Source organism: Pseudopodoces humilis, chromosome 4 (assembly GCF_049639895.1).
Source record: "Pseudopodoces humilis isolate 2021_Gansu_Grassland_sample_001 chromosome 4, ASM4963989v1, whole genome shotgun sequence".
In the NCBI taxonomy this organism is placed as follows: domain Eukaryota; kingdom Metazoa; phylum Chordata; class Aves; order Passeriformes; family Paridae; genus Pseudopodoces; species Pseudopodoces humilis.
Genome location: NC_142203.1, coordinates 39,190,442 through 39,215,658, shown reverse-complemented (window position 1 = coordinate 39,215,658; position 25,217 = coordinate 39,190,442). Strand labels below are relative to the sequence as shown.

Sequence of the window (25,217 nt, the reverse complement as noted above, 5' to 3'; positions counted from 1 at the left end):
CATACTCTGCAAATTTGATTCTTTGTAATATTGACTGAGAAACAGAACACTCGCTTTGCAATTCAACAAAATGTACACGAGACACTTTCGGTAGTAATCTGGCAGGCACAAATCACTCCTTTGAAAACACACTTCTTGTTACTAATCTTGCTCCTGAGCCTCTTTTACACTGAAATAAGCACTATCGCTCCTGAGTTACAATGGTGTTAGTAAGGACTTACTATTTTTTATTATTTCTGTTATATTACAATAAGTGAAATAGTCACACTGGCTTGAAATCATGGAACTGTGAAATCATGGAGATTCTGCCACCAAGTTATTAGGGCTGAATTTCATCCAATATGCTATTAAACCTGTAAGTGTAAACCACAGTCATAATTGCTGATTTATTTTTGACAGCAATTTAGAATTATTTATTCCATTTACTACATGTACAATCCAATATAACTCTCATGAACATTGATGAGCATTTTGAAGGCATATAAATGGGACTAGGTTTTCACCTAGACTAACTGTTCCGAGACTGCCAGATGAGCCCCACCGGGAATTGGCAAGCCCTTTAAAAGTGGACTGCATCGACAAAACCAGGTGAGTACTTCTCTGAAGAAACAGGAACATTGCTTCTGTTGTCAAGCCTCTTCTTCTGTACCTGTGTATACCGTGGCATGGATATGTTGTGTCTGACTTCACTTTAGTGGAGCATGACTCTCCCTCATGCATACAACGTGGTGACCTCTGCTGTTGCTGCTGCAATAGGAGTATTCAAGCACACCCCTCTGGTCCCTGAGGGGCCTGGACAACAGAACTCAGGCATCCTAGACCTAGATGCAGTTGCAAGATTTCCACCTTCTAATACAATTATTTAATGAAAGGGGAAAGAGAAATATTTAAGCAATTAACTTTTCTGTTGTTCCTTTGCATCTTGGTAATTATCTCAGTTATGGTGTATTGATTCCAAAGTGGACCTGCTTTACTTGAATCAATAGCAAAATTCCATTTCCTTCAGTTGAAGCAGGGCTGGGACATAAAGAGTAATACTGAATTACACATTTGAGCATTGCTTGCAATGCAAAAGACATACAAGGTACAAGGAACGTTACTCTTGTATGAGCTCAGGGCTCTCATAAAACATATCAGAGCAAAGAAGTGTAAAAACTCTGAAGATCAAGCCAGGTTGGAGAGTTGGAAATTCCATGGGCTGGCTGCACTGGTTGTCCTTATTTTCAGCAAAGGAACAATCTCCAAAATCAAAACGAACTTTTGAACCTGTACCCAGTGTTTGTTAAAAGCCTGGAGCTGTGTTGAAAATCTGACAGCCTAAACTGTGTGAGTCATGACTTTGAAAACCTGTTAAACACATAGAAGATGGGTGGAAGAAAATGCAGAGCATCCATACTCCTGCATCTTTGGCTATAAATGAAAGAGGGGTGCATAGTTTTTAATCTAAACTCAGGCTGAGATGCAATCATGCTGCCCTCTTTGCAGGTGGTCTTGCGTAACTTTACATCCAGCAATCCAATCAAATACCCTCCCTTCAATTTACAGATGACCTCAGTGGAGGCAAAAAACATTTTTGACACTTGCACTTTTCTGTAACTCGCTCAGAAAATATCAGGGATTCTGTACTTGTTGACCTGTGTCTGAAGGCTAGGCTCTTTCAAGTGCTAAATCAAGGAGGAGTGAAATCATATGAGTGCATTGAACTTCCTATTACCTTTCATGAGCCATTCTTTCTCTGAGCACCTCAGAAGTTCAGATGGAACTTAAAAATTGCTCAGTTATGTGACATCATATACCCTTCAAAGGCTGAACAAAATGGATGGGAGGAAAACAGAGCTACTAAACACTTGTCTTCAGGATGTAATCAGTACTCAGCTTGGCATGGGATCAGTACACTACAGAAAACATGGAGTGCTGGGAAATCTGAGCCAGAAAAGCAACAGAAGCACATAAGAGGACAGAAAAACATCAAATGTAAGGTGCAACACTCTGTAGAGATTGAAGACTGTACCTTGTATTTTTAAAAAGTGTCATTATTGTGGCCTGGTAAGAGAATATCTGCGAACAGCACATAAGCATTTGCTTTCTCAGGCGCCCGAGAGCGCTGCCAGTGGCAGAGGCTCCCTTCTCCGTGAGGGCTGGGAACATTCGGTGTGCCCGGGGTGGGTGCGTGTACCAGGCTACGGCTGTCCTGGGCTCGCCGCCGCTGCGCGGCCCGGGGGCTCCGGACGGGGCGGGCGTTGGGGTGGGGGCAGCTTTTTTGTTAGAGCGGGGTGCCAGCCGCGGGTGGGCGGAGGGCAGCAGCCGCCATCCTCTCGGCTGCCCTGGCCCCAGCTCACCCTGCCCGGGGCGCGGGGCGGGCGGAGGCGCGGGCTGCGGGAGGGCGCGGCCGGCGGGCGCGCACACAAAGGCCGGGCCGGGAGCCGCCACCGGAGCCGCGCTGGGCCGGGGCCGCCGCCGCGGGCTCGCCGTGCCGTGCGGAGCCGTGCCGGGCGGGGCGGGGCGAGCGCACCTGGCCGAGGAGCCGGGCGGCGGTGGCGGGGCAGGGGCGGGAGGCCGCGGCGAGGGGCGGAGGGCGGCGCGGCGGGCGGGCCGCTCCTCATTGGCCGCGCGGCCCCACCGCGAGTGCCTGCGCGCCGGCCGGGAGCGGCCCCGGCGCTGTCGCCGCTTCCCAGGTCACGGAGCGGCGGGAGCCGCAGCAGCGGCGGGAGGGGGGGCTTACCCAGCGGGGGGCGCCGCGGGAGGGGAGAGCCCGTGCCGCTCGCCCCGGCCCGGAGGCGCGGGGCGGCTCCCCCGCCTCGCCCGGGGTCGGGTTGCGGGGATGTCCTGGGGGTGCTCCTGCCGCAGGCCCGGCGGCACGTCCCGGTTGACAGGGCAACGGAGCCACTGAGGAATGCGGCGAGCGGGCGGCTGGGCTCCGGTGGCCGCCACGGCAGCTGGGCGGCTGCCGCTGCTGGGGAAGGGGGGGGGGCGGGGCGCCGCTTTCTTCTCCCGGCGCTCGGGCAGGGTAGGGGAGGTGCCCTTCGGCCCGCGGGTGCCGCTTCCTTGGCGGGTGAGGAGGGCGGGGAGCGGCCCCGGCGCCGGGAGAGACCGCGGGCAGGGGCGTTCACCTCCGCGCTGCTCCGCAGGGCGCGCAGCCGAGCGCGGGGCGGCTCCGGGGCGCTGGTGATGAGGGCGCCGAGCAGGGGCTGAAGCCGACGGCGGGCGGCGACCATGACGGTGTTCCGGCAGGAGAACCTGGAGGAGCACTACGAGACGGGCGAGGACCTTGGCAGGTGGGTGCGGGCGGATGGAGCCGTGGCCTCTGAGCCCGGCGGGGCAAGGGGCGAGGGCAGACTCGTACCCGCCTTGCCTTTCGACCGTGTCTGAGATGCGCCAAGAGGGAAGAGGGAGTTGGATTTGAAGTTACCGCGTCTTTGCCTTTTTAATACGGGTCTGATGAGATTTTTGGAGAGGGTCCATGCCTAAGTGGTACCTGCTCAGCTCGACGCCCTCCCGGGTGCTGTGCGGCGCGTAGGGGAGAACCTGCTGCCGGCGGCGCAGCTGTGGCAGTGCGAGGCTCGCTGCTGTTCGCCGGGCGGGGAACTGGAAACGGGCTGGGCTTGAAGGGGAGAAGTTTGCATTGTTCATAGCATGAAGGACTGCGTTTGTATTGCGTGTTGGATTTTTCTTTATAAACGTGATTAAGGAAGTGAGAGAAGCTCTGCATTCCGTCGATACTGTTGTGGTGAAGATCACTGAGCATCGCTGTTGGAGCTAGAAGTCAGATTAAGGGATGTGAGCAGAGCGCTGCAGATGCAGAGCTGCCTACTTGAGCCTTGATTCTTGAATGCTGTGTAGTTGTGAGCTCCTCCGAGCTCGCACTATTAGTCATGCCTTGTTTTTTCAGTGTTTTCCATGTTTTGAGACTGTTAAAACACTGAATTATGTTACATGAGAGTCTTTTTTGTATTCTTTCCCCCTTCTTTAAGGAGGAATCCAATGGCATTTTATCAAACCAGTATGGCAGAATCCTTTTCTAGTGTTCATCTTGGTGATTTCAAAGCAAAGGCTCAGTTGACACAGGGCATTCACTATACATGGAGCAGACGCACCCGTATCTACCTCTGCACACCTTTCCAGTGAAGGGTCCTAGCAAATGTCATAGCAAGTGCTGTGAACAAGTTACTTGAATAGGCAGGAACTTAGAAATATTTCATGATTTCTTAAAAATAAATAAAAGTAAGAATAAACAAAAACCCCAAACAAAGCCAAACAAAAAAACCCACCCGGACAACCTAACCAACCAAGAAGCCCCCCACATGATAAGAAAGTTAATTGCACTGTATTTCCAATAAATTTCATCCCATTTATATTCAAGTTTGTTGATGTGACTTTGACGATAAATATGTACTTTTATTTCCACTTAGTGTTCTGGGTTCGCATTTTCATACCTCTAGAGTAACGTTCTGTGTTAGACTGTGAAGTAATATTAACTTGCTGTATAACTTGATCAGAAGACGTGTTACCATGCTAAAGCATAGGTGTGGATTTTGTGGTCTAAACAATTATTTTGGCACCTAAAATTTCTCTATTTGGTTTTCAGTTTTTATAAAAATGTTACACAGTGTTCCAAAATTCAGGTTTAGGTTTCTTGACTCTTAAAAATATTGCTCTGCCTACAGGTATTGATAAATGATTGACTTTATGGAAGAAAATAAAGACACACATATATTGTGGGGTTTTTAAGGTTCTTCGGGGAGAAGACAATGTCAATATTCAAATATAGAATGTGTAAAGGGTTATGTAGTTTCTCCTGGTTTTGTTGTTTTTTTTTTTTGTTCAAGAGGAAGTATCAGTGCAATGTTTAGTCCCTAATACATATTTATGAAATAGAACAATTGCCCTTAGGCTGATTACTTAAGAAGTGTTTAAATACATGGAGGTTTGTTTTTTTTTTCAAATAAATGTTCTTTGGAAGTCACAAGCTCCAGAGCACAGCAGTGGAGAACAGGCATTTCGTTTTTACAGTATGGGGAAGTGCAAACACTGAAAACACTAGGTAGTAAAAGAACAACAAAAAAAAACCAGAACAAATGGAGGGTTTCAGATTGACAGCGTGTTAGGTAGCGGTGTTCGCTTTAAAAATGGTATATTAATTTGATCTTTACCAACATGATATTAGCTGTAATGCTATAGAAGCTTAGCATGCAGTCTAAGCCTGTAATGTGTTATGAATTTTAAAGAATATTAAAATCTACTCTAGGTTTCACCTGAAAAAGAGTAAAGAAACCTCTATCAACTCTGCAATTTTGCCAATATATTTGAGAAAATACCAGTGGATGGTAAAACATTGTGAAATGTTTGGCAGGGCTTTTACATTAAAAACGGAATATAGTTATTTAAAAGGGCCAAAGCTTTCACTTTGGTCTCATTTTAAGAATCCAGGGTTGTTCCAGTGTGAAATGTTGGCATAAAACCATAAGAGCAAGAAAACTTCAGGATAATTATATGGTTTACTTCAGTGGTGTTTTTAACTTCTTTTTGAACTTAAGTTTCTAGGGTTGCACAAAGTACTTTTTTGGAAACCTGTCACTTTCTGTTCCTCATTTACCCCTTACTAGGTTTCTGACTGTTCGGTTTGCATATAAATGTAGTTACCCTGAGGCTGAAAACTCAAAAAAACCCAGTGAATATTAAAAACACCTTTGACTTCAAAATTTCCTTTATTCATTTGGAAGCCCAAATTGTGAATTAATACTTCAACTAAGCAATGATGAAAGGTTCCATTTTGCAAAATCAACTGATTTTTCCCCTTCTCTTGGAAGAATGCTTTTATTTCCTCTTACTTAGCTGCAGGCATGAAGTAAAAGAGATGAATAAATTAACAGGTGAGTTTTTATTGACAGACTTGTGTTTGAATGAAAAGATCCTTAAGTTTCTCAGCCAGCCTGCCTTTTGAAAGAGCTCAGTGAATTTTAATTTTAATAATCTTGACTTTAATAAGCTACACTGTTTTCCCTTGTAAATTATTTAAGTCTTTGTTACTTCTGACAGTAACTAGAATAAAAAAATCATTTGAATAAGAAAGGTGTGTTGAAGAAAGCAAATGGTCTGTGTAAATTAAATTTTTGATATAAAGTGATAAAGGAGGTTTAAATATTGCTTAGCATAAAACCTAGGGAAATAAGGAGAAGATATGATGGTGTGCTTGGGCTAAAAAAAAGAGAAGCATTCGCTGGTTTTCTGGTGTTTTACTGTGCTTTTGCAGAAAAAATAATTATCATAGTCCTGTTACCAAAATGTCTGAGTTTTCTTCCAGTCTTTATTTCGTTTTCATTTATGTCTGGGGAGAATAAGAAATAGGAATTTTGTGATTGTGAATGCTGGTAGAATCACCCGTATTTATTTTTCTTGCCCATACATGATTTCTCCTGACAAGTTCATGGCTGTTCAGGTTGGTTTATCTTAAGCTTTTGTACCAGTGCAGTCTTGGGAGACTTATGGATCTAATGCTATCTTTGGAATATATGAGAAGATTGTTCTTGATTAATGTGTGATGCTTTGCATACACTTTTTTGTTTTCCATCTTACAAATATGAAATTATATGTGTTACTTGTTCATATGCAGGCTACCTACAGATGTGTTAAGTAATCATCTAACCATGAATGTCAAGGGGTGGTAAACATTATTATGGAAGAGCAACAAATTCGTTGGACGCAATTTTGTCATTTCAATTCTGCCTGCAGTTGCAGGTGATGTGACTGTGCATTTTAAATACCCTGCAGTGCTTTTACTTCAGTCTGCCCAAAAGTCAGGAATTCATGTTCAGTAGTTTTAAAAACCTTGCTATGGTGAGCAAGCAACTAAAGACCTTCAAAGCACACTGAACTTTTCAAGGTATGTTTTTACCACCCATGACTGACCTTGCCTGGGAATTCGTATAGTGTTGTGAGAAATGTGGTGTTGTTTAAATAATTTTAGGGAGAGATATCCAGAGCTGTGTTATAAATACATATTGTGTTTGTCTGTGTGAGTTCCTGATCACATAGACAGCTCCTTCTTCCTTCACCCCCAACACCCACATTTGGTATTTTAGGTTGTTTTATTTTCCTTCAGGCTTTCATGTGCTTTCTAAAGAGATGCAGAGTGTTAAGGTAAAGTCTTGGAACTGAAGAATGGTGTTTGCATTGCACAGTGTTTCAAAATTTTTAAGGTCCTTGTTGATTCAGAAAGTAGGAAGAAGTACCTAACAGTTTTGAATGTCAGGCTTGTTTGGACCTGTTGGACTCACTAAGGAAACACTTGTAACTTGTCGAAGGAAAGCTACACTGAATCTTGCCAGTTTTGGAGACTGCTCTGACTCTGTTTGGTAGCTCACTAAACAGAGATGCTAAGAGTAAAAAGCAGCAACCTAATGTACCTAATGGCTTTATCAGTAGTGCAAGAAAAATGCCTAGGATAACATGCTGAAGATGTTGATAAGACAGAGCAGAGAGCTGTGCAAATATGTATTTACATTCTGTGAAATGTTCATCTACCATTCAGAGTTGAGTGAAAAAGGATTACTTTTTTAATTTTCCCCTGGAAAATTATTTCCATTGTAAACAGGGAGTATGTAGGCTGAATATACAAAAATATATATATATATATATATGTATGTGCATGAATGTATGTGTTTTTGATTATTCAGATACTGGGTTTTGGTAGCACTGCTTTTTATAACTGTGGAGGCTGCCTGTCATCTGTCCAAACATTGTAACTGTAACTACATTGCACTTCTATATTGGGAGGAAAGTGAAAGCACTGAAAAAACCCCAAACAAACCAACTTGAATGGCAAACAGAATTTGACCTTCATGGCGCTTTTCAGGCTTGACAACCTAATTTAATCGTGCTAACTAGCCCACGTATTAAAATTGCACCAGTATTGTCAGGCTCTGTTGTGAGATTATAGGACGTGAAACATGTTACAGGTGATACTTCCTTTCAAAACCGCCACATTTAAAACCCATGACAGCCATCTTTAATAATCTTCTAGTGTAACATTTTTTCCTGTGAATTAGCAAAAAGTCTTGTGGGGGAGAGGAAGGAGCAATGTGAAAGATGGTTTCGTAAGGCTAAAACTGTTGCATGTGAACTACAAAATTTTTAACTGTGGTGCGTTGAAACTTCCAGATTCTGTTTCCTTGCATTTTCATGCTGTAAGCTCATTTCCATTGCTCCATTATAAGGCATGTGTTAACCTTCCCTCTCATGCAGCAGTAAAGTGGTTAAACTGAAGAAGTGTAAGGTGCAGACCTCTGAGGTGCCATTTCCTGTGTTTTTCACAGGCATGGTGATAAATACTGCAAGTGTATAAGTCACTGTTTTTATAACTATTCATATTTTAGTAGTACATTATGATTAATTAAATTAAGTGGACTATATGAGTTTTTCAGGGAAAAGGACCTCAGAAGGAACACTGTTGACAACAAAGCCACTGTTTGACCAGGAAACTTAGTTGAGTGGTGTCTTTGTGTGCTCTTTTGTTTTTATTTGAAGAATTGAAGGTTGTGTAATTCAAATCACATGAAATAACCCTTACTGTGCTGTTTGTGAACCATGTACATGTTTTATCAGCCCTTGGAGGAAAAGTTGATTGTTCCATGCTTGTCTATTAGTCCTGGCTTTGGTGGTTGCACGGATACTGAAAAGGAAGGTTACTTAACTGGAAAGCATAGTTGCAAAAATTAGGCATCTCAAGTCACTTTGCCTCCCAGACATGCCTTTTCACAAATGCACAATAACCTGCAAGCTGCTGACTGCACAGGCTGCAAGAGCTGTCACCATACAGTGCCACTGGTGACAACTGCTGCTGTACAAAGTGTGCTGAGAGGTTTGCTTCATGAAAAGCACAAGAAATGCAGATGATTTTCTGGGTATAACTTGGTCCTGCTTACTTTAGTTCTCTCTCTGGGGAAGAATAATGACTGCTTTGTAGGTCTTTTAAAATACGGTGTAATAAAACCTAGAGCTTGCTGATTATCCTGTGCTTTCGGTTTAAATGCACAAATCTTTGTAAATCTAAACTCATCAGGAAGCAGATAAAAATGCTTGTCTGATTTTTCTTCTAGCCAGGCTCAGTAAGGCATGATCAGTGCCAGAGCAGGCATGGTAGGGGTGTGCTGAAACTTCAGTCTGTCCTTCTAGCTTTCCAGATTAGTCCTTCAGTGTTCATGGAGGTTTTGGGGTGTTTGGATTTTTTTTCTCTCTTTAGAGATGTTTGACTATGGCAGTTCCTCTGCTGGAATTATGTGTACTGAACAGAAGTTGGCCCCTTTAGCCTAGGAAGGGGAGGCTGACACTGCCGTTTCATGAGAGCTTTGTTCAAAGCTTAGGCTGCAGTGTTGGTGGTTGAAAGGATCAGTATCTCTTTCCTCTGCTGTATGTTTCTCTGTAGGTTGTTTTGTTTCAGGTTGGTGTATTTTTTTAATGTAGTGCTGCTGTCAAAGGGGAAAAATACCCCACCTTATGTCTAATTTATGGCAAGTGTACACTCTCAGATCAGCTGAAAGCACTAAAATCTTCAGCAAACAGAAGAAATAGGCTGAAATCTCAGCCTACATGCAGTTGTGATTGCCTCCATAAATATACTTCTAGAAATATACTTCTAGTTAAATATACAGAATGGATGGAGATAACCACTTTACTACAAAGGCAGAAGAGCATAAACTGATGACAAGGAAGTTTAAGCTGGAAATTAGGAGAACTATGGGAGGTGCAATAGGAATTGGAGTAATATTCATAAATGGTTGTTGTAGTTAGCTAGAGGTATTCAAAACTGTACCAGTTTTCGGAGGAGATTATGTGTTCCTTTTGAGACCCTGCCTTAATGTCCAGGTGTCTTTCTGTTTTTAACTGGCTTGGTTAGAAAACCTGTGCAACTTGTTGATACAATTTTATATTCTGAAGAAATTATGCCAGTTAAAGCAGTGGCTCAGCAGCTTGTTTCCTGGATGGTAGTGGCTTTGTAGGAGCTCTGAAACTGTTGTTTCTCAAACTGTGTTTTGTTCCTCTTGCAGGAAGACAGGTGACACAAAGGAAGATTATCCACTAAACCTGAACAGTGTTGACTTGCCATGCAGTACAATAGGTCATACGTAACTATGATGAGTTTGTGGCTGAGATGGTGAAGCTGAGAAAAGCGTAGACAAAGCCTAGAGATCTTCAAGCCCTTACTATCTTGTTGCTTGTCTACGTTATGCAGTGAATTTTGGCGTAATGTGAAATTTTGCAGAACTGGATACAACAGCCAGTGTCAAGGAATCTAATATTGCTAAACTCTGAGATCTTGCATAGGAAGTGATACAGGAAGAATGGAGCCTGCACATTTTGGTCAGTTTTTGGGTGACATTCCTGTTGGTTTTGGTGCAGTTATGGAACAGACTAATGACAGAGATGAGTTGTAGGGGCAGGTATATCTCCATATCCTTGCAAACCTTTCTACATTCTCCTTCACATGTTACTTGCAGGTCTTGTCCCTCCATTTCAGGGAGATTGCTGCTGTCCTCTTCTAAAGTGAAGAAGAGATGCTAAGCTAAGGTGATGAAGCTGTGAGATGAAGCTTCTTGAGAAAGACTTAAGACTTTAGAACTTGTAGCCTTGTATCACAATGCTTTGAGTGGTATGATATTATTAATATGCTGGAAAAACAAAAATGGTTGGTGAAGAAACTTAAGAAAATGTATATACATTTATAGTTTTCACAGATGGTTCTGCAGGCTGGAATGGAAAGGCTTCTTGCCTCAAAGTAAATGACCTTATGGGACCTGTTGAAATGAGACCAGTATGAACAGGCAATCTAAATTGTATCAGGATTGAGCTTGTAAAATTAAAAGAAAGAATTGCATGGTACTGTTCTGAAAAAGAAGACTGATAAGGATATTGTAACTGTTAGATTTAGATCAGTTTTAATACTGTCTTTCAAAGTTTCCATGCATATTGTACTCCATGGGGATGTTGTCCTGTTGTATTAAAAGTGTGTGATATTACAGGCATGTTGGAGTTTTGTGGGGTTTTTTCGGTTGTGGCACACATTGATGTTGGAGGGAATATCTTCTAATAGATACTTTTCACCCAGTCCCAGAATAACTCACATGGTTTATAGCAGTGCTGTAAAACACTTCACTGACTAATCCATATGGTGGTCTGCAGCCTTATTCTCTTGGTTTGAGAAGTTTAATTTCCTTCTCCTTATTCCTTCCTGTTTATGCAAGCTGATGTGCCAAACCGTTTCTGCTTCCAGAGGCAGTGGTGTTGAGGAGGAAGCATTGTTGTGTGGCTGTCCAGGCCACGTGGGTGCCTTGACCACCACCAGCAGGGACCCTGGTGTGCCACTCTACTAGAGTAAATCTTCCCCAGTACCATCTGCTTGTTGTCTCTGTTTGTTGTGAAGCTCAGATGGTCTTGCCTGTATTTAACAGAAAGAAAAATACCTTACTGGGTGGTCATGAACTTAGGGGAATCCATAAGCTTTATCCAAAGCTGGAGATTTCATAGTCAGTATAAATCATAACTGTCTTTACATACTGATTGAAACTATAGTTTGAGAATTTTTTTCTGAATTACTCAGAGGAGTGAGGTTTTGAAAAGGATAAAAGTTACTTGGGGTGATAGCAGTTGTCTGTTTCTTGCCTAAACAGGATGCTAAGAGCCTGTAACTGAATCAGGCTACTGGAAATATTTTATTTCCACAATGTCTTTATTTGTGAGCAATTAATGGTATACTTCTAAGTTTTCACAAGTTATTTGGAGTCCTGCTTTCTGCCTGGTAAGTAAATTGGCTTCTGTGCTCCTGCACATTTCCTCAGTCTTCTCTCAAGTGTCAGTGGTTGTTCTAGCTTTGAGATACTGGCTAGGTGTGCCTGTAGAAGTATGCACTTAGAGTACCTGCTTTCATGCCACAGGAACTGAAAACAAAGGGACATTTTCCCCAGATCACAGTCTGTTGGACTTTTAGTGTTCTGAAATTAACACTTATGGGATGAGAACAGCTGTTCATTTTCTGGAAACTGGTGACTTTTAAATATCTTATGCTTATAGAGAAATGGTGTGGAGACTCATCTCTGTTCTCCTTTCTGTTTGCTGAAGTTTTTAGAGAAGAGGATTGAACTTCACTAGTGATATGGTATTTTGTAATCCTGTATTTCTAAAGGACTAAAAAAGCCAATGCATAAATCTTCAAATCATGTGTATCCTTTGTGGTGTCTGCTATTTGGCACTGTGCTTACTTTGCCTAGCTATGTAGGTACAACTGAGTGCAGCTGACTTCTATGATAACTGATAATGTTTTATTCTGACATGGTTTATAGTTAATTATTCTGCCAGGTTAAATCATTCTGCCCAGTTTAATGGGTGACAACCCCTCGTGTTGGTTTTGCATGGCCTGGTTTTTTGTAGCGGGGAGGGGGCCACAGGGTGGCTTCTGTGAGAAGCTGCTGTAAGCTTCCACCATGTCCAGCAGAGCCAATGGCTGATGGCTCTGAAGATGGACGTGCTGCTGGCCAAAACTGGGCCAATTAGAGGCAATGGTAAGGCCTCTCTGATAACATATTTAAAAAGAAAATCAAACCAAAGTGGGGCACAGGTTTTGTTTTTTTCTCTAGCCAGAGGAGTGTTGCTGTTGGACACAATGTAGAAGCGTGGATTCATTCACAGCACACACTAGAGCAAGTTGTTAGGAAAAGACTTATTCCTTGAACTTTTCAGCTTTTATAGGGTCTTACACTACAGGTTTAACATGACTGCTAAAGGGAACACCACCTCTTGTCCCATAGGTGGGATAAGAGAAAAATACTCTGTCCACAGCTGTACAGAACTGTTTTGAGAAAGTGAAATTGTTTAGAGAGATAGACCTTGAGCGAGAGAGCTCTCAAGAGACTTTTCCTTGGGAACAGATCAGCCACTGACAGGCTGTAATTCTCTCAGGCTGAGAAATCAGGTCCACAGAGGAGGATGTGCAAACATGTGAGGGAAACCACATGGAGACACTAAGGTCAGTGGAGAAGGAGGGGAGAAGATGCTCCAGGCGCTGGAGCTGAGATTCCTCTGCAGGCCATGGTGAGACCACGGTGCAGCAGCTGTGCCCTGCAGCCCATGGGATCCGTGGGGCATGCAGAGATCCACCTGCAGCCCATGGGGGAGATGCCCATGGTGGAGCGGGTGAGTGCCTGGAGGGGCCTGTGATCCAGTGGGAGACCTGGAGGAGAGAGAGGCCCTGCTTCCAGGCTGGAGCAGCCTGTCCTTGGAGGGCTGCACCCCGTGAAAAGAGAGACCCACACTGCAGCAGTTTTGGGAGGACTGAGTGCCTGTGGGAGGGAGTCACACTGCAGCAGTTTTGGCAGGACTGCTGCTCGTGAGAGTGGACCCACGCTGGAGAAGTTCACGGAGAACTGTCTCCTGTGGGAGGGACCCCATGGTCTCACAGGGGGAGGACTCTCCTCTCCCAGAGCAGCGGAAGAAAATCTCAGTGATGAACTGACCAAAATCCCCATGCCCTCTCTCCCTACACTGTCTGTGTGAAGGAGAGAGGGGCAGGGGGGGAAAGGTGTTTTACACGCTTTTTACTTCTCATTCTCCTCTGATTCTGTTAGTAATAAATTCACTTTGTGCCTCTAAGTTGAGCCTGTTATGTTCTTGGAGTGTTTTCTCATGGTTCTTTTGTCAACTCATGAAGCCTTTCTTAATTTTTTTTCCTCTCCTCTGCCCAGCTTTGGCAGGGGAGGATGAGCAAATGACTTTTGTGGGTGCCTGATGTTTGGCTAGTGTCAAACCATGACACCCCTTTGTCCACAGAGGAAAGTAATACTAGTGTGTGTCTTAACTTGGGTCCGTCCAACTTCAAGGCCAGGAACTCAACATTGAATAGCTCTATCAACAAGGCTGGGAATTTATTATTGTATAAGAGCAAAAAGTATATGAAAATCTTGAATGGTAACAAATTTTATCTTTTGATACCTCTCTTCTTGTTGACTTGGACTCCTTAGTTGGGACACTTGGTTCCTGTTACCTTTAAGGAAGGTGACACAGATGTAATCCTGGAGATAGATATTTTAACTTCTCCTTCAACTTTTTCTTTTAGGGATTTAGTTTTGTTTGCTTTGGGTTTGTATGTGTGTGTTTTTGTTTTGTTGTGGTTTTTATTCCTTGCAAACACAGACTTCAAACATTTTGGTATGGGAGTGTTGACTTTGTTGGTGTATTATCTGTCTAGCAATATTTTCTTATCTCTATGCGCAGGGCCATCTGCATAGAATTGCCATTGATTCCATGGGAAAGGAAAACACGTCAGGGAATGGCTGAGTTCCTTATGTCTCATCTTTTCTCATGGCTTTTTATTTGAAAGGGCCTTCTGATACTATTTACTTCACATTCTTGCCTGAAAGGAGGATATCTGTTTTCCTGCTTTTGCTGCCAGTTCTAACATTAGCTGAAGAACAAACCTTTCCAGATTCTATCTTGCAGAGCTGGTCTACTTCTGCTGCCTCCCTTATTCCTCTAGAAAGAAACCTTTCTAGAACATTCCTGGGGGGAACATTACTGTTCCCCCTATAGGGGTATGTTAGTTCCTGGTCAATTCCACTCTTCCTGCCTGCGAGCCCACCTGCGGTGGCTAAGCCAGCCTAGCAGAGGGGTCAGAGAATGGGATGGTCCTGTTCCTTACCCACTGAGCAGCATTCTCCTGTGCTAGCACTGGCACCACCGTGAGTGCAGCCTGGAAGCGCGAGGGGATTACAGATTGAGCTCCCTGAACTGGGTCAACACGGACATGCCAGACAAGGATCAGTGCCAGCCGCCAGCACAGCATAGGAATGCAGGGCCTGTGGGATGGGGAAGCCTCTGTTGGTGACGGGTACTGGCTCAGCCTCCTAAACCACGCTGAAAAACCTGCACCAAGTGTGCTCTGCATCAGTGCTGTGCAGGTCCGGCCAGCTAAGACTGCGTGGAAGAGCCTCTCTGAACTGGGAAGCAAAACCTGACTGTGATTAACTGTGAACAATGAGACTGGTGACAGCACAGTCTGAGTATGTTTTCCTGTGGCAGCAGCCATGGGGTAACCAGAAAACCACTCCTTTGCACAAGGGTCAGAAGGGACAACTTGAAAATTTTTATTTTTTGTTTAGATATTCTAAGTTCTGAAGTGCCCAAGCTTGTCTGTGAGAGTGAATAGCTGTGAATAAAAGCTGGAGATCTGGGGAAGCAGACAATTACTCAGCTGTAAATAGTGGCTCATAAAACCATAATGTATATGGAAGTTACTAAGGCACTTAGCAACAGAGCACTGTGTTTGTTACACAAACTGCTTTGTTTGTAATGCTATATCGTCTTAAAAAGCTGCCTTTAAGTCACAGAAAAGCAGTATTTTCATCACTGGGTTAAGTGATGTGTTTATAGCTGAGTGAGTTTCCTACATATTTAGCTAACATCAGGTTAATAATTGGAGGAGAAAATACAGAATGTTTCTACACAAAAAATTACTCTGCCATCTTCTGTGGAGCGTAAGGAGGTTGTTTCTCCCTTCACTCTAATACTAAGAGGTTACTAATACCCCTGTGGATTTTAGTGATTCTTCATACCTGATAGAAGTAGAAAGTAACCAAACTTTAAACTTTTAATCCTTTCCACACCTTTAATTTGTATTATTACTAGAGAAAGCTGAGTCATAACCTGCTTGGGGCTTTGCAGTCCATCCTTACTTTTGCGCTTAGTGATTAGATTTCATCCTTTTTCTAGCAAGTGTTTGAATGATCCATACTCTATGACTGTATTAAATTATTTTTTTCAAGTATAATGAAGCAAACATTTTCTTATGTTAGCATTGTTTAATGTATATAACATGTGCAGCTGTGCTGTAAAGGTGATGAATTTCTGCATTTTTATTTGTGGCCATTCAACATAAATACCTTCCAGAGTCAAAATTTCCGTAGGAATGCTACTTATAAGCACATTGTTATTGCTCATTAAGATGATAGGACTTCCACTACTAAACAGGGAATTTCTGAAAAGGTGAAATTAAGAAAGGCTGTTCATTGTGATGAAAGAGTAGAACACAATGTGAGGTCTGAGCTTGGTTCTTCCCCAAGTCGAAGGACAAGCACTTACTCAGGCATGCTTCTGAACCTATTCCCAAAAAGAGAAGCACATAACTCAAAACACTAGTTATGAAATAGCAGCAAGAACAGTATTGAGCATCACCAAAATCAAATGTTTGTTCTGCTCATATGCTTTAATGTTCACACCAGTTTCCTGGTTTAAGATTTTCTGAGCTAGTAGTAACTGAGCTTTTATGATCAGTTCCAAATCAGATTTATGTCATGTGTGTCTTTAACCATTTTGCTAGATTAACTTATAATTTAATGTTAATTGCTGAGTTGGTTTACAAATTTCATGAAAAGTCCAAAAGAGGAGGAAAATTAAGTACCAAATAACAGTAGAAGCATTAAGACTCTACTTAAATACTTGCAAATTATATTAGTATTTATTTAGCAATGTTTATGCATTGATTCTTAACATAGCTGTATGTGTAAATGCACTTTTTAATACCATGAATGACAGTTGCTTGAAAATCTGTGGCTTTCTTCGCATTACCTCCCTGGGGTTTTTTTGTGGTTTTGCTTTTTGGGTGGGTTTTCGGGTTGGTTTGTTTGGGGTTTTTTTGCATTTTCCTATATGTTATAGATGTAGTTACTACTTCAACTGCTTGCAAGTGTGAGTACTTCTCTTTTCATAGCATAAGATGATTTCTGAAAAGGCTTTAGCAGATGTATGTGTATTCAGACCAAACGGGTTTCTACAAACTCCAGCCCAGGCATCATTAATAGGAAATGGCTGAGATACAGCTGCCTTGGAAGTTGTCTTGGTTTTAGAAGACAGGTGTCTGCTAGGGAGGGCAGGAGCCTCCCTTGGGATGAAAATGCAGACCCCTTCCCTCCAAATTACTATCATTTCGAAATCAAGGGGCTCTCAGACAGAGATCTGGGGATATGAATAACAGTTCTTTACTAGTATGTATAACAAGGCACACAAACAACAATAACTACAGCATTAACAACAGAACAGAACCAGGGGCCCTGTGACAGCCTTCTTGGCCGAGACGGGAAGGGATGGAGGAGAGGCTTTGCTTCACAAACCCCTCGGGCAGTCAGTCCCGGTGCTCCTGCAGGGCTGTGAGGAACACCCAGCTGGAACAGCAGGGATGAGCTGAGATCCTGGGCCGGTGGATGAGGTGGATCAGCAGCTCCTGGCACTGCCACATGTCCCGGCAGGACAGGGGGTGCGAGGCCCACGAACGAAGAGGGGAGAAGGAGAAGCAGCAGCAGCAGCTGCAAATTCCCTTCTCTCCGCAGCAGCAGCTCCAAGAGCGAGTCTCCCTCTCTAACCCAAGAAACCAGCCGATCTCCAGCTACCCCCACCCTCTCTCCTGGGCCCAGCTAACCTCCCTGTGTTTCTCAAGCACCCACTAAGTACCAGCAGTCAGGTTCCATCCCCCCCGCCACTAATGGGCAAAAAATTCCACAGGTGAGACAGAGCAAAAGGAAGGACACCCAACCCCCAACAGGAGTTTTACAGCCATACATACTCCTCCAGCTTATACATTAAATACCACTACAATTAGATGTGGACTTCACATTGGTATTTTTAACTCCTTTGTCTGAGTAGTTTTTGGTCAGAAGTATTTTCTCTAGTACTAGCTAGTTCAGTGAATAATTCAGTGAATTCTTGTTCCCCGTGTAACTGCAAAGGAGCAGCTCCAAATTCCTCTAGAGCAGGTCAGTTCTTTTTGCCTTTTAGCAATGCATGTGTCAGAGATCAGTGACTCAGAAGTGTTCCTTGAAAGAGAACCACAGAATACCAAGATTCACTCAATCTAATACTTTGTTTTTGTAAGTACATTTCTTCTTGTAAAAGTGGGAGAGAGAGTGTGGGTGTGAAAGTGTGGTGTAGCACTGCTTTTGTCTGTATACTAGCAAGCTGAGAGCTCTTGAGCTTTGGAGTATTGCTTTAGTCTCATATTGAAAAGAAAAATATAAAAAAAATTTTAACGTACCACAGAGAAGATTGTATAAACTAACTCTCAGCTTCTCTGACTGTCTGTGTAATGCCTCTACATTTATGTTACGTTGAACTATATTAGATGAAACTTAAAAGTGAAATGTAATTGTATGGTAAAATGAATTCTCAGTAAGGAGCTAAGAAAATGTTTATTTCCTGAGCAGTGAAAAGTTTTACTGCATCTGAAGTGTGGAAGTTACAGCCTTTAGATATTATGCTTTTTGCTTTCAAAGGAATAGCCAACAGCTGCTTTTTATCCATCTGTCTATCTAGATATATTTATTTTTTCATTAGACAGCATAAAAATAGTGTCTGACCATGAGTCAGTCTTTTGAATGAAGTTTCAGCAATGTTGATAACTTGCATTTCTTGTCTTGTCTACTGGCACAGTGACAAGTATGCATGTTTGGTGTTACCCAGGCTGTATATGTGAGTGCTGGATAGATAATATGAAACTGGAGACAGAGCTGAATTGTTTATATACATACAGGAAAGAGAGAATGCTTTGTCTTTGCCTGTCTAGTGTTTGCCTCTCACCCACCTATTCAACAGTTCAAAGCACTAGAAAAAGCAGGAAAGAGAATTTAATCTTTGACTACTTTCAGAATAGTTCAGTTTCTTACAGCCATGTGTAAAGCTGTTAGTGTGTCTCTGTTTTGTATCTGCAGTAATCCATGGGTTTCTAGGAGAACAGAATCCTCAAACCTTCAGTAATGCTTCCAGCTTTTTCAGAGTGCCTTTTCTTCTGAACATCTGCTGCCAACATAGACCCAGAGTACTTCACTCATTCAAATTTGCATTCCAAAACCCAAATGTGAATGTAAGAAAAATAATCTGACATCAGAATTCCTGCTTATGCAAAAGAAACTTTTGGGTTTTTTTAAAGAATTACAGAACTCTGTAAAAGCATGTAATATCTCTTTGTTCTGGTTAAAAGCAACAAAAATCTACTTATTTGCCTGACACTAAGCCACATCAATCCATTGACAAAAGTGTAATTTAGAATGAACAGGACAGTACTGGTGAGCACATTGATGTGAAGAAGTTCCTTTTTGTTGCTGTGTACAGCTTGTAACTTGGAACACTTTTTCTGTTTGTACACAGATGCCAGTTTTTCAGTGCCAAGAATGTTCCTTTTATACATTACAAAGTTCTAGCAACAGCACAGCTCCTCTTCCTGGCAAGGGCTTTGTATGTGCTTGAGAGTTAAATCCTTCGATTTCTTTTCTGCTTCATCTCCCCCACATGCTTTCATTCCTTGACCTTGAGTTGCACTAAACTGATTTTCAAGAGGACAGTTTGACCTAATTGCTTAGCAGAGTATGATCATGGAGAAACCCATATATTGTGTGATAACCTGTGGTCATAACTTCTTTAAAGTCATGTGCTCCTTTGAAAGAAGACCACATTGATTGCAGGGAGGGCTGTGTGCTGGTGCTGTCTGTGGAGGATTTAGCAGCTGCAAGATTTTTCCTTTCTCTTTCTTTCACAGTCTGAAATACCATTGCCATACCACCTTTTCTCCTGGAAAAACCCTATCCTTCATGCTGCACAGGACTTCAGAAAGACAAACTAATCTGTGACTATGTTTCTGTACATTGCTTTTTATAAGGTTTATGTGCTGGCATAATGTAAATTTGAAATGCTCTCATCGTTTGGAAGCAGGTAACTAATAAGAGACCAGAAGTCAAAGTAGAACAAGAGATGCAATGACAGCTATTAACCCCCGTGTTCTGAAAAGGTTCAAATCACAGCAGCAAGCAAATGGAGGAGGAGGAGAAGGGAGTATGATTGCCACCTTGCTGCAAACCTTCTTGTGCCTTTTCAGTACTGGTGGCACTTTCTGTCTAGCTCATTAGGGCCATCTCTAAAAAACTTGAAGCTGTATGCTGCTGCAGAGCAAAGCTTTCATTTGTTGAAGCTTGTGTTACCTGCCCTTGTTGACTGCATTGATTAATGTGGGGTTGTGCTGTGAAGAGTCTCTTAAGGCACTTCTGGTTTAAACTGTGTGTAATGGTAACATGAATGAGAGAGAGTCAATGAAGGAATGTTTTCTCTGCCTCCTTTGTAAGGCAGATGGAAATTACTTTCAAGTTCCTTGTGTATGTCTATCTGTGCTAAAAGAAGCCACAAATTAAGTGGAGGCACAGGAGTTTTTCAAGCTTATGGAGTAGCCTAGTGACAGGAAAATTCTCTTGCTAAAATAAGACCTTCACTCTCAAGTAGGAAGTGTTTTAGGATTATTGAAGTTGATGATCTGCAGAGTATGGTGCAAGGAAGAACTAGATTGTTTCCTAGCTGCTATTGGATTAATTTGCTAAATAAAATAATTGTGAAATACTAATTTTTATCTTTTCTTGGAGGATTGATCATGTCTTTGTAGGAGATTTCATTGTGTTAATTGTGCAGAATTCAAAACAGGAGCTTTGTATTGTATTGAATGGTATTTGACTTGTACCACTTAGTAGTGTCCTTTATGCTGTCATCATGACTGCTTTTTGCAGGGAAAAAGCTAAGGTGGGAGAGCTCTTCTGGCTGTCACTTTGATTTGAAAACTAGTAAGCAAACTGCGATTTTTTTTTTTTTTTGTCTATGTGTTCCAGTATTAGACAGTTTTTCTGTCTTTTTTTTGTATCTTCTTTTTTAAAAGGTTAGGGGCAATAAGGTGATGCACTTTAAGTGTCATGTGTGTACTGCATGCTGTGTGTTGTCAAGGATATATTTTCGAAGTAATATTACTTATTTTATACAATTCTGTTGGTCTGTAATTTATGCTGTAAAGTTTACAGCCCATGGCCCTTGAGCATACAATGTTAAGTACTCTTGTAGCAGATCTTTTAGAAGCAATGAGAGGTAAAGGCAAGTGGGAATATATTTGAGGGAGATTACTCCATTTTTTTCTTAAAAATAGAGGTGGAGGGGAAGAAGAGTGTGAGCCTGTTTGTAGAGACATGCAGGATGTATGGTAGTTGTTTCTCTGCTTGATTTTTATTCCATTTTTACCACACATGTAGATTGTACTGTTACTGCATGTTTTGGGGGTCTAGTGGTTAGTCAGCTGCACAAAATTACTTAGTAATGAAGTTCTGTTCCTTCACTCAATTCTCTTGTTCGTTTGGAAGGACCATAAATTTTTAAACTGCTTTTAACATGTTTCATTTAAACACAACTTTCTTTTATCTGCTAAGTAACGTTATCTTTAATACTGTTTATAGCTGGTGGCTTTTCATACATTCGCAAGAATGACAAGTAGCTGACATAAAGAAAAAGAAGGATCTTTTGAAACAGTTTCCTAGCTCAGTTAGACATGAAACACTGAAATGAGCAAGACGCCATAATGTGAGATCTATTGAACTGAGAATTGAATCCACTATCCAGGGAAAGCGATGAGCTTTATGGATATGGTTACTATCACCTTGTTGGTAGTTATAAAATCTGCATTAGAGTGTTGGGGTTGCATGTTCCTGCATGGAGGTAGTTACAGCACATTTCTCAGATAACACAACGTAGCCTTATGCTGGCATGGGAGCAGATTTACTTTAGTTTTACTCTAAGTATTTATAATGGCTTGGACGTCCTTGTGTAGTGTGGGCTTGCCTCAACAAAAGCAAAGAGCTGCAAGTTTTAGGTACACTGCCTGGAGTGCTGGTCTTCAACTTATCTTTTCAGTAGATTCCCTGTACTGCAAGACTGCACAGGGAAGAAACTGGTTAATCTTTCTAAAGCTCAGACTGCGTGGTTAAGCACATTTGACAGCTTGTTTGTGTGTGCAGCTTTTAAAAAAATCAATTGTATTCTACCCATTGTTCTTCCTTCTCTTTCTTCCTCCTTGTATTAAGGTTCAGTTGTTCCTGTACACCATCAGAAGCAACACGTCACTGCCTTCTGGTCTGTCTTGGACGTTATCTTTGCTTACATTTGCTTTTTGCCCTCTGCACTTTGGCAGTTATTCAATCTCAACATGATACTCACTTCCTGCTGCCGGTTGGATATTTTCCTTGACTTTATCTCCAAGTGTCAAAATGCACCATGCTGTCCTTAATCACTCAATAAACAGACAGGAGTTGAGATTTTCCAGGATGTTGAAAGGTTGAAAACATTTTCAGGTTTAGTCTGAAAACATCTCCTTTGCCTATGCTGTGCTTTTAGCTTATAATTTTCTTCCTCAGAAAGTTGATTTGTGCAATAATAGCTCACCTTGGTACACAGTGAATTCCTGTCCAGTTGAGTTTTGTGGTTGCTTTTTTTTTTAAAGTCGATATAGCTGTTTTAACCAAAAGTTATTGGAATATTAAAAGAAGAAAAATCCAACCCCCCCAACACCTCAGCTTAAAAATCAGTCACAAGACAATAATGAAGCTGGGATCATTATCATCAGAAGACATCTTACAGTGAAATCTTATGTATATCAATTTTTAAATTGCTAATTGTTAATTTTTTACTTGATTATTCATAAGTACCTGATGGAAGAGTTTCACTTCTCTGTAGACATTTAGAATTTTCATTCTGAAAATTGGACTGTAACTGTTTTTGTACAGGATAGGAAGATGTTGAGAAAAGAATTATTGTAAATATCTCAATATTTTTCAAATTAATATGCATTTAATATTTTTTACATGCTTTTGGAGCTGTGAGAGTGAATCGAAAGGAGGGAGGAAAAGCTGAGAGAATTGGGTTTATTCAGCCTAGAGAAGAGAAGGCTTTGGGGTGACCCAATCTCAGTCCCAGTATCTGAAGGGAGCTTACAAGAAGAGTTTTTATAAGAGCATGTAGTGACAGGACAAGGGAGAATGACTTCAAACTGAAAGACAGTAGGTTTAGATTAGATACTAGACAAAACCTGTGCTGTAGGGGTGGTGAGGCACTGGAATATGTTGCCCAGAGATATTGTGGATACCCCGTCCCAGGAAGTGTACAAGGCCAGGTTGGATGAGGCTCTGAGCAACCTGGTGCGAGTTGTGTCTGCCCATGGTGTGGGAGGTTGAAACTAAATTATCTTTAAAGTTCCTTCCAATCAATGCCATTCCATTATTCTGTGATTTTGGGAAGAACACAAAGCAAAACTGGCATGAAGGACTTCAGCTCATTGCTATTTAATCCTAGAACATGTGGTAGCACTTCCTGCCATGTCTTGTGTTAGCAGGGGTTTGGGGTTTTTTAAATTATCTTTTAAGCTGGGTCATTCAGCATTAATGGTTAGAAGTAAATCTTGGTTTTGTCAGATCAATTTAAGAAAAGATGACAACAGTAAGAGGTAGCTGGGCATGCAGAGGGTAAATAGGGTATGCACAGATATTTTTGTACCAGCTTCCCTTCTATACAGAAAAGGAACATGTTAGAGGCAGTTTCCACAATGCCGTGTGCTGCAGAATTGTCACTGTGCTAGCAATCCAGCCCAACAAATGTTTGTATTGTAAGTTGTTAACATGAAAATTAGTTAAACAGAATTGTGGAAAAGTACTATTTTGGGAGAACTGTGGGTGGAAAAAACATAAATTGATAATAAATTGCATAGAGAAGTATCATATTGGTCTCAACAGTACTACTTTCTACACTAATGTCATGCACTGTTTTATCTACTTTAGATATTTGCTTAATGTATGGCCCACACAGGCTTTAACTTTGGAGCAGAGCTTAGAATTCAAAAGAGCTATGATCATCCCTGCTTTCATTCTTTGGAGTTCTGGTAGTACCATTTTTGTACTACCCTGGCGGTATTCCTTCAGCTGGTCGTGTGGCAGATGAGGAAAAGAGTCTCAGCATTATAGCACGCGAAATCATGTGAGGCCAGAAAAAGTGTCTGCCCCATGGTGACTGCCTGGTCTCCATGTGATTGTCACTTTCCTGTTGCATCGGCAGAGGAGGGTGGTGTTCCTTGTGCTCACTGTAATTCCAGTGACCCTGTACTTGCAGTTTTGACAACACTGTGTTTGTGCCTAGGTAGTGTTGGTCGTTCGCTTCTATCGCCCGCTCACTGTGTGCTACCATCTTTCATGTGGCTGCTGCTTCAAGCTCGTCTGTCATTAGTTTATATGTTCCCATCTTTGATAAACTGTCTTCTTTTAGCACCATGCTGAAATGGTTGTGTGCAGAGTTGTCTTACAGCTGCCTGGTAACTTGTCCCATGCAGCTGCTTCTGGATGGCATCTTCCAAAGAGACCCACCTTTGTTCAGAGGTGTTGATACCCATTGTGAAGCCAATTTATATTTGTATCTGTGACAAAGGTTAGGTCTGGCTGTTTGCAGCAATGCCTGTGCTTACCTTGTTCACTCTCAATGGGAAGCCTAGAGTTGCACATGTATTGGGATTTCAGCTTATTTTTTCAAATGTTCTTTGATTCACAAAGTTTGAGAAAAATGTTCTCTGATACTGTAGTTTTGTTTGGCTTGTTTTTTGGTTTTTGGGGTTTTTTTATTTCCATGCTTTGAGAAAGCTTTCAAAAAGAGCAATAAGTATCTTCAGTTGTACGTAGTGAATGCATTGAGAACAGCAGTGAATTTAAGCCTAGAAGCTGTTTATAAAACAGCTGAGACTCAATGGTGGTGTTGCCAAGACAATGAAAATATATTCAGAAGCTTTTCTGACTTTTGGGTGATTGTACAGTTTCAGAAAGGAAGGTGTTGGAGGATTCCCTATTCCATTTGACAGATTTTCATGTCAAGCCTACAAGCTGATTTTTGACTGCCAGCCCTGCAGTAGTGTACTTGCAGCAGCTGAGCTCAGCTCTCTGCCTGTCACCACCAACACACTATCACTTCTGCCAGCTCGACAGTCTTATGGTTACACTTGGAGTAACACCTGTGCAAACTCATTAATTGCTAGCAGTATTTCACTGATGTCGCTCTAGGACACAGGAAGAGAGCAGTCTGTATTTTCTGGCAATCTTTTTTTGTTTTGCCTCCAAAAACTCATTTTCCTTCCGGCACATTGTTGGCATTCAGCCACGAGAAAGCTGTGAGACCAAAGCAGCTCTTGCTGCCAGAGAAACACCTGACCTGTGAGGGGAAGGAAGACTTTAACATGACATTGTTGCTCAGCAGATGCAAACTTGGGAGCCCCTAGGTTTTCTGGACAGGCTACCAAGATCATGAGTGTCTTCCATTAGTTTCTTTGTGGCTACCAAGGAGTAACCACATGGTTTGCT

The 25,217-nt window shown here is 42.0% G+C and overlaps 1 protein-coding gene across 2 annotated transcripts in view; it reads left to right on the top strand.

Annotated features, from left to right (window-relative positions):
• The first annotated feature begins 3,133 nt into the window (after window positions 1-3,133).
• Window positions 3,134-25,217, top strand: part of DAPK1 (death associated protein kinase 1) — an 84,126-nt gene continuing 62,042 nt past the window's right edge. The window contains exon 1 of one of the 2 annotated variants that reach the window (XM_005522622.3): window positions 3,134-3,275. In XM_005522622.3, the coding sequence (XP_005522679.1) occupies window positions 3,214-3,275 (62 nt within the window). In that variant the 5' untranslated portion in view covers window positions 3,134-3,213. Of the gene's footprint in view, window positions 3,276-12,915; window positions 13,016-25,217 lie in introns of those variants that run through there. The other variant, XM_088054131.1, reaches the window with a different exon arrangement.